The sequence below is a fragment of the Octopus sinensis genome, linkage group LG1, assembly GCF_006345805.1.
Source record: "Octopus sinensis linkage group LG1, ASM634580v1, whole genome shotgun sequence".
NCBI classification, from domain to species: domain Eukaryota; kingdom Metazoa; phylum Mollusca; class Cephalopoda; order Octopoda; family Octopodidae; genus Octopus; species Octopus sinensis.
This window is the reverse complement of record NC_042997.1, coordinates 130,125,964-130,138,767: the sequence shown is the minus strand read 5'-3', so window position 1 is coordinate 130,138,767 and position 12,804 is coordinate 130,125,964. Positions and strand designations below refer to the sequence as shown.

General features: G+C 37.6%; 1 protein-coding gene across 12 annotated transcripts in view; it reads right to left on the bottom strand.

Moving 5' to 3' along the window:
- The window catches only part of LOC115217488 (GATOR complex protein WDR59), a 150,926-nt gene that overhangs the window by 97,343 nt on the left and 40,779 nt on the right, over positions 1–12,804 (bottom strand). For all 12 annotated transcript variants that reach the window (XR_004999976.1, XR_003882171.2, XM_036504592.1 and 9 more), the window contains exons 15-21: positions 11,336–11,486; positions 9,993–10,056; positions 7,704–7,842; positions 5,670–5,821; positions 4,094–4,175; positions 3,258–3,370; positions 730–868 (exon numbers count right to left, since the gene is read on the bottom strand). Coding sequence is in view for 10 of the 12 variants with exons in the window: in XM_036504592.1 (XP_036360485.1) it covers positions 730–868; positions 3,258–3,370; positions 4,094–4,175; positions 5,670–5,821; positions 7,704–7,842; positions 9,993–10,056; positions 11,336–11,486 (840 nt within the window). In the remaining 2 variants the exon portion in view is untranslated. The remainder of the gene's footprint in view (positions 1–729; positions 869–3,257; positions 3,371–4,093; positions 4,176–5,669; positions 5,822–7,703; positions 7,843–9,992; positions 10,057–11,335; positions 11,487–12,804) is intronic.

Here is a 12,804-nt window from a genome sequence, read left to right as displayed (position 1 = left end):
CTTCTATTAATCTTACTCCATGTCTCTAACAACATACTGGTTTTATACGAATCATGTGTCATTATATATAGTACAAAAAAAGTGGTGAGCTGGTAGAATCAGTAGCATGCTGGGCGAAATGCTTAGCAATGTTTCATCTGCCGCTATGATTCTGAGTTCAAATTGCGCCGAAGTTGACTTTGCCTTTCATCCTTTCCGGGTCAATAAAATTAGTACCAGTTACACACTGAAGCTGATGTAATTGACTACCTTCTCCCACCAAATTTCAGGCTTTGTGCCTATAGTAGAAAGGATTATATATAGTACAATAGCTAGAAGCACATCCTTTAACCCTTTTGATACCAACCTATATGAGACCACTCCTGGTTCTATGATACAAACTTAACTGTTTTAAACTGATCAAAGTTAAAACCTTCCATAAAAATTTCATATTAAATTATTTTTCAAACACCAGCTAGTTAATAACGGCAAAGTTATTTTACTAAATTCTTTGTTATTTTCAAAATTAATTTCCAAAAGCAATGTATTTCAACAGAAAAATAGTAACAATAGATTTAAATGAATATAACAAAATACTTTCTTTAATGGCTCCCTACTATCAAATGAAATAGTCTGAGGTAAATCCAAATAAATGACATATAACAATACTTTGATCCATTGCTTAGAGAAATGAAGACATTTTATCCTCCAGAATATGAAGATTGATGAGAAATAGAAAAAGACACTTACGTTTGGTGGTATATTCTCTTTGTCTGGTTTTGGCGAATGTGGAGGTTGTTGAAGTTGTTGAGCAACAGATTTTGTCCATAATAAACAGGACAACATTGCACATGTTTGAATGTCATAGATACTCATGTAGTGGTCAAGCCTAGATAATAGAAGAGAAAGACATAAAAATCATTACAAACACAATAAATAAACCATGCATTATGAGTAGTTAAACATATTGTATAGGACGGGCATAAAGTCTTCAGTTCCACTGGTTGGGATAGTTGTGTACACTGAGGAGCAGATTGCTACATCATCATCATCATCGTTTAACGTCTGCTTTCCATGCTAGCATGGGTTGGATGATTTGACTGAGGGCTGGCGAACCAGATGGCTGCACCAGGCTCCAATCTAGATCTGGCAGAGTTTCTACAGCTGGATGCCCTTCCTAATGCCAACCACTCCGAGAGTGTAGTGGGTGCTTTTTACATGCCACCTGCACGGAGGCCAGTCAGGCAGTACTGGCAATGACCTCACTCGGGACAATATTAAAGTTTCTTATTTCTTATCTATATTTACATATTCATACACATTCTTATACAAGCATTGAAAGTCACACATATGCATATGAACACTTTTAGTCCAGACAGAAAACTCCCTGGAGCTGGAGGTGTAAAATGCACCAAGTCCATGTTGTAAAGATGAAAGGAAAAGCATCCAATTATAAAAACCATGACAAAAAGGTAAAAAAAAGAAGGAAAATGGAATCCATATGTTATAGTGAAAGCAAACTGTGTAGGATAACAGTGAGGCAATAACAAATGACTGAGACATTTGGCAATATGCTGTGCTTCAGAAAAAGACCCCTCAAGCCAAGTGATATCGTAATCATGGCAGATACTGGTGTCATGCAACTGGCACCTGTGCCAGTGGCATGTAAAAGCATCCCTTACACTCTGGGAGTGGTTGGCATTAGGAAGAGCATTCAGTAGTAGAAACCATACCAAATCAGACTGCAGTCTGGTGCAGCCCTGATCAAACCATCCGACGACCCATGCCAGCATGGACAATGTACACTAAATGATGATGATGATTATATATATATATATATATATAATAAAATAAATAAATGCATCCTTTTAAAGCCTAGCTAGGCTCATGGGCCCAGTTCCCAGTTTCTATGACATATGTGTTCCCCAGCTGGATGAGACGCCAGTCCATCACAGTGTTACTCATTTTTGCCAGCTGAGTGGACTAGAGCAACGTGAAATGAAGTCTTTTGCTCAAGAACATAACGCATCGCCTGGTCCAGGAATCGAAACCGCAATCTTACGATCATGATGCTGACACCCTAACCACTAAGCCATGTGCCTCCACATATATATATAAATTGTTTAAATTGATGTTATTAAATTAATATCCAATTTTTTCACCCTCTTTTTGACTTTAATTATAAATTAATATGTTCTCAAAACGGCGTAAACTACTGCAGTAAATTACTTGTGCAGTATTTATTTCCGGGAATTTGGCGCGCTAGAACAAGGGCATTTGAATATAACTGAATATAATAGGCCGAATTGCTCGTGTCTTTGACCTCGTGTTAATACATAGCGTGCAGTTTGACAAATTATATTTTATGACGTACCTCACTGAGGACCTGAAGATAATTATGTAAGTAAAATTGCATAATTTATTAACAGTGAAACAATTGTATGGGGTTAATCTATATTTTTGTTATTTTTCATTTGTCCTGCTCGCTTACGTTTATAGTGTGCTAAAATTTTTCTCGACAACAATTCTTAGTGGTTCAGACCCTTGCGGATCTATATCTAGCGTAAGAGCATCCACATAGTGGATTCTCTCTCATATTTGTGTATTAATAATATTTACTGAATCTCAGTCTTTTATGCGCTAGTCCATTGGTGTTTAAATTGATGTTATTAAATTAATATCCAATTTTTTCACCCTCTTTTTGACATATATATATATATCAATAACACTGGTTTCCACACAGTTTCTGTCTACAAAATTCATTCACAAGGTATCTATTTCTCCATGCCAGTATAGTTCAGGAAGGAAACTGATTTCAAAGCTGGGTTTATGGCTAGATGCTCTTCATGATGCCAACCCTCACCTGGTTTTTAGGTAAGAAATTTTTATATTCCATAGATCTTTGAAAACACAGAGCACCCAGTCATAATGTCAATATTAGGACAGCTAAGCTTACATGGTGACAAATGAAATATTAAAATTCACTTACTTTTGCATGCACACATTCATGTGCACATGCATACAAGTACAAACGAATACACATACATCACCATCAGTTTTAATGTCCACATTTCTAGCCTGCATGAACAAATGTTATTTGCTGCATTTGTAGAATATTCTGAAGACACTAGATTACAAGTGGTCAAAAGTACTGGTTTCGATACCAAAAGACTGCCCATTGGCACAATGAAATAAAATATACAAACTAGCAAGATACAGTGGATGGGAAAGGTAGCAAAAAAATATAAGAAAAGAAAGGAAGAGAAGGGGACACTTACAAAGATTTTATTAGTTTTCTTCCAAAAGTATGCTGAGCCCAAGGGGCACCATCAAAGGGATCTTTACTAAAATCTTGACCACCTCCAGCAACCAAAGCCAGCCATGACCACATCTGAAAGTAAAGAAATCAGACAACTGAAATGTAAAATATAGTACAGTGTTGCATGGTATAATGATAAGGTGGATAAAAGGCTGTGACTGTTAGCAGGGTAGATAGAGGGTGTTTTATCTCACAGTGGAATGGACAGAGGATGTTACATCAGCTAGAGCATATTATGTTCATCAGTGGAGAGGATAGAGCGTGTTATACCAGCTAGCAGAGTGGACAGAGGGTGTTAAGAGGGCTGTGACTGTCAGCAGGGTAGATAGAGGGCATCTTACCTATCAGTGTAGTGGCTAGAGGATGCTATATTAGCCAGTGTGGTGAATAGAGGATGTTTTATCAATTAGTGGGGTGGGTACAGTGATTTGTGTTAGCCAGTGGGGTGAATATAAGAGTGAGGTAGATACAGGGTTAGAGTATATCAATCAAAGCAGAAGATAGAGGATATTTATGCCAGTTAATGAAGTGGATATAGGGTGCTATGTCAATGAGTGGGTGAATTCAAGAGTGAAGTAAGTATAGTGTTGTGTGTGAGGGCATATTTCACTATATTTAAATTCTAAGCCTCACCATCTGTAAGGGTCAGAAAACATGTTACAGCCAATTCACTATCAACATTTACACCAATTTCAGTTCCATAATCAATTTAAAAGAGGACATAATTACATGAAATAAAAACGAATACGAAATGGAAGACTAGATGTATCAGTACAACAACAGCAAACAATTTACCTGTACTAAATCTTTCCTTCCAACTGCAAGTGCGGCATTACCATTGTGGCTGCACATCTTAGGAATATCATTTAATTGGATTCTGTAAAAGCAACAATATATAAATGTGAGAAAGAAAAATTAGTCTTCATCATCATCATCATTTAGCGTCCATTGTCCATGCTGGCATGGACTGGATGGTTCGACCAGGGTTGGTAAGCTGAAAGGCTGCACCAGACTCCAGTCTGATTTGGCAAGGTATCTCTGGCTGGATGTCCTTCCTAATGCCAACCATTCCGAGAGTGTAATGGGTGCTTTTACGTGTCACTGGCATGGGTGCCTGTTGCATGACACCAGTATCTGCCACAGCTATGATTTCACTTGGCTTGATGGGTCTTCTACTCAAGCATGGCATATTGCCAAAGGTCTTCGTCATTTGTCATACCCTCCATGAGGCTCAGCACTCAAAAGGTGCTTTTTATATGTAACTGGCACAGGTGCTAGTTACGTTTACGTGCCACTGGCACAGGTGCTACAGTAAAACAGTTAATACATTCTAAATCAGAGAGCACCATTAAAATTGTCTTAGAAATAAACACAGAAATTTTTCATACAGACATTAACATTGCATGTGTGTGTATGTGTGTGTGTGTGTGTGTGTGTGGTGTGTGTGTGTGTGTAAACAGGCAAAGCTGCACTGTAAGAAGTTTGCTTCCCAACTACATGGTTTTGGGTTCAGTCCCACTGTGTGGCACCTTGGGTAAGTATCAACAAAATATCTTCCACTGTAGCCCTGGGTCAACCAAAGTCTTGCAAGTGAACTTGGAAACTGAAAGAAGCCTGTTGTATATGTATGTATGTATATACAGGTTTGTGAGAGTACGCATGGGTGTGTTATTGTCTCCTTGCCTTGACATCACAGGATATTTATAAAATGGGTGTCAGTCATGCAAGTAGTGCCTGCTGTTTCCAATCTTCCATGAAAATGGTGATGAGGAAATATTACCTTACTTGGAAACAGGTGAGGGTTGGTGACAGGAAGGGCATCCAGCTGTAACAAATCTGTCTTGACAAATTCCATTTGACTCTTGCGAGCATGGAAGGATGGACATTAAAATGATGATGATGCGTTTATTTATAACTTCTGTCAATCTCTATATATATATAAAGCTGAAGTTGTCTGTGTATGGCAGGTTTGGTAGCCTTCAACTAACAATATCTCTTCGGAGACTCTGTGATGCAAGTTGACCAAAATTGAGAGTATGATAGAAGAAGGCTTGCTCTTCATTCCATAGAAGATAAAATTCAAATTGGACCATGTTAACACCAAAAATTATTTACATCAAAAAGGTGCTCTTTTTCTATGACAATCCCTATTTTTTTTACAATTTTTTTACTGCTATGTCGCCATTTTTCAGTGTATTTCAACCAGAAAAATGTTCACTTAAAGAGAATAACAAGCCACATAATGCAAAATTTTTACTTTTCAAAATTCCAATTCTAAAGGGTCGAAATAAACCCTCGTAGTAACTAAAGCTATTTTCACAGACAGCAGCTGACAAAAGAGTACAACAAAGGGCAAAGAAGGAATACTCACATATAGTTTTCAGCTAACTGTTTGTTAAGCATCTGCAGAGGTAAAACATCATAAATAATGACTGGGTTCACTTTTGGCATCTTCTTCAGTTCTGAATCTCGACCTTTTGAATCTAAAGTATCTTTAGAACGACATCGGCTTCGATTTCGCTTCTGCAGCCAAACGAAAACATACAGGGAATGTATTTAGATATTATGGGGAAAATAGACAACACATTACATTTGACATAGTCCTGCCTTTGACACAATTTCAATAAACTAACAGTAGTTACTGTTGTCAATGTAGTTATTCCTGTAACAAGGATGAAGGTCTCTGGAACACTTGAGGGGTGCCGGTCTTATCCTGTTACATTAAATTATTTGTCAAAAGGAAAACCAAGACTTCGAATAACTTCAACAGCAATAAATGATATTTATTTTTCTGGATTCGCAATAATATATATATACATATATTTCCTTCAGGGCGAACCAGTAGCCATGGGCCATGAAACTAGTCACATTAGTTAACATGTGTGAGCCAATTGCTATCTCGTTCCAGCATAGAAGGGCTCCTCTACGTGTTGGCTTGCTTGGGAGACCCGCAAGGACATGTCCATTCAATTCGGCTGCAGCTTCGAAAAAGACAGATCCAGTGGGAAATCTTGTTGTTGGTAGTTCTCTGCGCATGCGCATGAGGGGACTTCCAGCAGCCTACTGGAAGAAATCCAACTCTGCACATGTGTGCTGAAGACTTCCAAAATGGCGTCACTACAAGGCTCACCCTCGAGTGCAGAAGCACGAAACAGAAGATTGTAGTGGCTCCAGAAAACAAAATGGCTACCGGTTCGCCCTGAAGGAATTATATGTATATATATTATTGCGAATCCAGAAAAATAAATATCATTTATTGCTGTTTTCCTTTCGACAAATAATTAAATGTAACAGGATAAGACCGGCACCCCTCAAGTGTTCCAGAGACCTTCATCCTTGTTACAATTAGTGACCCCCTTTTTCTCAAAGGCATTGAAGTAAATATATTTTTGTGGTAAAGATTGTGGAAGGCTGAGCTTGTTGGCAATAACCTCAGAGCAGAGGGTTGATGACATGAAACAGTAGATGAGCATCAAACCTATACACCATCTGATGAAAACTGCCCAAAATTGTTGACTTGATAGTACAAGGGGAAGGAGGAGGAGAAGGCAAACATAATAATGGTCCTTTAGTGGGACAGGTTTACAACAAATAAATATCAGTAAAAAAAAGAGATTTATACAGAGGTGATTTTCCTAGAATTATACCTGCCTTCTAAAAGATTCCACAGCAAGATACACTTGGAAAACATAAAACTTCCAAACTAAATATCAGTAAATAAGCATTAAACTAATCACATTTTGAACTCTACTATCTTGTTTACATGATAAATATAATTGCTTATAATATCTTGTAGTATCCTCTTTGGTATTAAAAGCCACTGAATGACAGGGGTGCTTGAGACAAGGGTGTGCCCAGACACATCTTCACCACCATCCTCTTCTTAGTTCAGGTGGTGTAATCATGTATCTGTTGTACAGCAATAAACCTATCACTATCCTAACATGTTTTAACTTCTCATCACCTGGCATAAATCACCTCCCTCAATACCACAGCCTTCAACTGAAGTGTCTTGTCTAGCAAATTACTTGGAGACATCACTGCTGCTGCTGCCATATAAAAAGACCGCAGTGCACTCTGTTAAGTGGTTGGCATAAGGAAAAGTATCCATCCGTAGAAACTATGCCAAAGTAGACACTGGAGCTTGGTGCAGTCCTCTGGCTAGCCAGCTCATGTTAAAGTACCCAGCCCATACCAGCATGGAAAATGGACATTAGATAATGATGATAATTATGATCTACTTATCTGCTAACAAAATCTATTGAGTTATGAAACAAGATTTGAATTTGTCTAGGAGAAACAAAATATAACTGAGTGGTAACAATGATGGCGAAGAGGAGGGTGACAATAATTGGAAGTAAAAGAAGAATAACGAACAGTTTAGAAAAACAAAGTAAATCTTTACCTTTTCTTTAAAAGCATAGTAATTACTGATAGAGAACATTCCATCAGATGTAGGTGGGCTACGAGAAAAGACAGAGTAGGATGATGTTGACTGGGGTGACCTCATGCCTGACTGTAAATAGGCTAGCACTGACAGAGATCTGTAAAAGAGGCATCATTCAGTAAAGAAACATTCATCAAATTTGCAACATGATCATCTTAAAAGTTAAAAAAAATTCATAAAATAAACCATTTTGAGAAGCAGATACTGTTAAGATGATTAAGCAGTGATTTAAGGAACTGAACAGAATGAGAGTTTGGAACTGAAGGTGGGATTAAGTAGAAAACCACTGCTGAAGTTACTGGTTTACAAATAGAGAAGTTTGAAAGCTTGTGATTGAAGTGTTGAAGGTAAACACAAAGGCTCTAATACACGAGAAAGATTTATATATTCCAATGGTAATGGTAAACAGGAAGGAGTAGGCAAGAAGTGAAGACTATTTTGGCAATACAGTAGTAAATAAAAGATGGAGAGATGAAGTATTATATAGTGAGTTTGTAAAACAGATATCATAATAATAAATTTTAGAATATTTATTTATAAGGTTAGGGAACAACTTTTCAAATCTAATTGAGAGAAAGTTAATCTTCTATACAGAATCGAAACTCATTATCAGAATACCTATTTCTTTACTACCCACAAGGGGCTAAACACAGAGGGGACAAACAAGTACAGACAAATGGATTAAGTCGGTTACATCGACCCCAGTGCGTAACTGGTACTTATTTAATCAACCCCGAAAGGATGAAAGGCAAAGTCAACCTCGGCGAAATTTGAACTCAGAACGTAGCGGCAGACGAAATACCGCTAAGCATTTCACCTGGCGTGCTAACGTTTCTGCCAGCTTGACGCCTTCGTTATCAGAATACCACCACTACCACCACCATCATCATCATCATGTATATTTTTCCATACTTGCATGTGTTGAATATGCCTGAATATTCTTCCACATCATCAATACCAGCTTTCCATGTTAGCATTAGTAGGAGAGGTTGTAACAGTTCAAGACAAATTGGTGGATATGTCTTGTTCAATAAACAGAAAACGGCTAATTTGCTGTTGTATATAACACGTTTCATTGTTACCATGGCTTTTATAATTCGATACTTTTTCCTACTAACAAATTACTATACTGCATAGACTGGGTGCATTTTATTATGCCACAGGTACTAGAATTGTTGTTTATAAATTTCCTTATAGGAAATAGAAATATTTAAAATATTCGGACACTGGGCCTCACTGAGGAAATGACAAGGGACTGGGAGATGTGGAAATTTGCTGTATTTGATAAGACACATCAAACTAAGTTAAATCGTCATCTACAGATACCAGATTGTCCTTTCAGGAGCCGTTGGCACATAAAAAGCACCCAGCAGACTATGTTAAGTGGTTGGCATTAAGAAAGGCATCCAGATGTAGAAACCATGTCACAACAGACAACAGGAGTTTGGACAGCTCCCTGGCTGGCTAGCTCCATGTTAAACTGTCCAACGCATGCCAGTATGGAAAGCAGACATTAAATAATGATGATGATTCCATTATTATATTTGAAAATCTACACTGGTTTGTAGCATTTTCATTTAAATTATTATGGTCTCAATACTTTTTGAGTTGGGAATTGTACATGGGAAGAGTTAATTTAGATAAAAACCTTTTACTGACGGTAAATGGATTCTTTCTTTGTTGTAGTGAGGGGAGACAGCATACTTTAGGTAAAACAATTATATGATGCTATATGATCTGGTGAAGGACAAGGTATTGGGTGGTTGAAATACAATTAAAGAAATGTAATCTATTGACTGTGCAATGTTAGTGTGAGAGATAGTCTTAGCACATACCAACTTAGAAAACAGTTATATACTTGAACAATTGAGAGCCCCTACACAATTACTTGATTTATTAGAAATAGCAGTCAAATTCCTCAATCCAAAATATACTATGTTTGAATAAAAGATAAGATTGTTACAGTTGGAACACCTTTGATCAGAAATCTGTCTGATCAGGGCTCACCTGGAGCTAAACAGTAAGAACAATGCCAGCTCAATATTAAAAGACCTAATAGCTATCTAGACAGTTATATTTGAATCTATTTGGAAAGGTGTAGAAAGATGTGCTTGCAGTTAATATTTAATGGCTATAGGAATTGAGATAATCCCAAAATAATTATAAAGCAAATTTGATGTAATTTAAAAGAAATATTTAAGTACAACAATTACAGTGCATAAATGTGTTTTCAAAATTGTCACTCACTTGGGAGTTCGCTCTGTATAAGCTTTCTTGCTGGAGGCCTGACGACCAAAACAAACCAGATATCCTGTAATATGGAAATAAAAGAATGAGACAAACTGAAGATTGGTATGAACTTCAATTATTTCTCAATATATGAGAATAAATTTTATAAAATTGATATCACTGTTTACTGCGATTTTACTTGGCTTGATGGGTCTTCTTCTCAAGTACAATGTACTGCCAAAGGTCTTGGTCATTGCCTCCATGAGGCCTAACACTTGAAAGGAGCTTTTCATGTGCCACCAGCATCAGCCAGTTTGCCTCCATGGGTCCCAACACTAGAAAGTTACGTAACACCAGTATCAGCCATGACTACAATTACACTTAGCTTGAGGGGTTTTCTCAAGTACAACATATCGCCAAAGGTTCTGGCCACTAGTTATTGCATCTGTGAGGTCTAAAGTTCAAAGATCATGCTTCACCACCTCATCCCATGTCTTCCAGGGTCTATCTCTACCACAAGTTCCCTCTACAGTTAGAGATTGGCACTTCTTTACACAGCTGTCCTTGTCCATACACATCACAGTCATTTCTCTTGCACACATCTGATGTCTCTTATGCCTAACTTTTCTCTCAAGATGCTTACACTCTCTTGAACATACACACTGACATTGCACATCCAGTGAAGCATACTGGCTTCATTTCTTTCAAGCCTATGCATATCCTCGGCTGTTACAGACCACGTTCCACTGCTGTGTAGCATAACTGTTCACACACAGGCATCATACAATCTGCCTTTCAATATATATAATGTAGTTAATTATGTGGTTAATTATATATATATATATATATATATATATATAATTGTAGTTAAAATACCCGTGCCAGTGGCATGTAAAAAGCACCATCCGAACGTGGCTGATGCCAGCGCCGCCTGACTGGCGTCCGTGTCGGTGACACGTAAAAAGCACCAACCAATCGTGGCCATTTGCCAGCCTCCTCTGGCCCCTGTGCTGGTGGCATGTAAAAAGCACCCACTTCACTCACAGAGTGGTTGGCGTTAGGAAGGGCATCCAGCTGTAGAAACACTGCCAGATCAGACTGGAGCCTGGCGCAGCTTCCTGGCTTCCTAGACCCCAGTCGAACCGTCCAACCCATGCTAGCATGGAAAACGGACGTTAAACAATGATGATGATGATGATGGTTCTAGCATTGGTACAAGACCATATATTTTAGGGGAGAATATAGTTAAATCAATCAACCCTTGTACTTGATTAGTATTTTATTTTATTGACTTTAGAAAGCAGAAAAATAAACTTAACCCCAGCAGGATAATTAATAATGATAATAACAACATTACAAACCTGCCGAACAAAAACGAGCTCCCGATGTACGTGGAAAAGGAACAGAACTATCTTGATGCCCAATATAATAGAAATTTGGAACAATTGGGGCTCCTGACTTTGTTGGAAGAGTAAACTGGTCCTCATTGTCAGGAGTTTGATGTTCAACGTCCTACAATAAAAAAAAAAACTGAGTTGTAGCTTTATATTGAAACAGAACAGTTTCAAACAGAATACAGGTCAAAGGACATTTACAGAAGTTAATGTTCAAACAACAATAATTTTACTTTCCTTGTTGTATTTGTCTAAGTGATTTTGTCTAAAATTATTACTGTAAGTGAAACAACTGTATTATGGTAGAAACAATGGAACAGTTCTTGTGTATAGATTAACAATCAGACTGGATATAATGTGTCTGTGAACACGCTTGTATGTCAATTTGTAAAAGATGGAAGATGTAACTTCTGATGTAAAACTCTTTTTTTGCAAGTAAAGGCTACATTGAAATGTTAAGAAGCATATCAATTAGCGCAATATTAAAATGATCAGTGAATTTGTCATGCTGAAACAGAGGCTGATAGTAATTATCATGAGAAACTAAAAAAATTTTGGTGGAAGAAGGTTATAAAATGTTAATGAAACTAGGCTTTTCTGGAAGCACATGCTCTGCTAAGGCTTTATTTCTAGTGAAGACAAATCAGTATTAGGCCTTAAAGCTTCCCCCAAAAAATCAAATGATGCTTCTTGGGAGAGGAAATGCTGCTGGTAATATGAATAAATGCCTCTATTTGAGTGTCACTCTGAAAATCCAAAGACTTTCAAAGGCTATCTGTAACTTGGTGTTCAAATAAGAAGGTTTGGTTGATCAGAAGCCTTTTAAGGTGGCGAGCTGGCAGAAACTTTAGCACACCGGGCGAAATGCTTAGCAGTATTTCGTCTGTCTTTATGTTCTAAGTTCAAATTCTGCCAAGATCAACTTTGCCTTTCATCCTTTCGGGTCGATAAATTAAGTACCAGTTACGCACTGGAGTCGATGTAATTGACTTAATCCGTTTGTCTGTCCTTGTTTGTCCCCTCTGTGTCTAGCCCCTTGTGGGTAGTAAAGAAATAGGTATTTCATCTGTCTTTATGTTCTGAGTTCAAATACTGCTAAGGTTGACTTTGCCTTTCATCCTTTTGGGGTCGATAAATTAAGTACCAGTTAAGCACTGGGGTTGATGTAATCGACTTAATCCCTTTGTCTGCCCTTGCTTGTCACCTCTATGTTTAGCCCCTTGTGGGCAATAAAGAAATAAGATGCCTTTTTCCCAAGACTGATTTACAAACTATTTGTTCTGGTGTAGAGTGGTGCCATGCGTAACATTTTCAACAAAGCATTGCTCCTTTTAGACAATGAAGTTTCTGGCAATGTTAAAGTGTAATATGTCTTCAACAACATAACGGCTTTGCTCCAGCTAGGTATGCTATTTAAGAAAAGTTTAGAAATAATT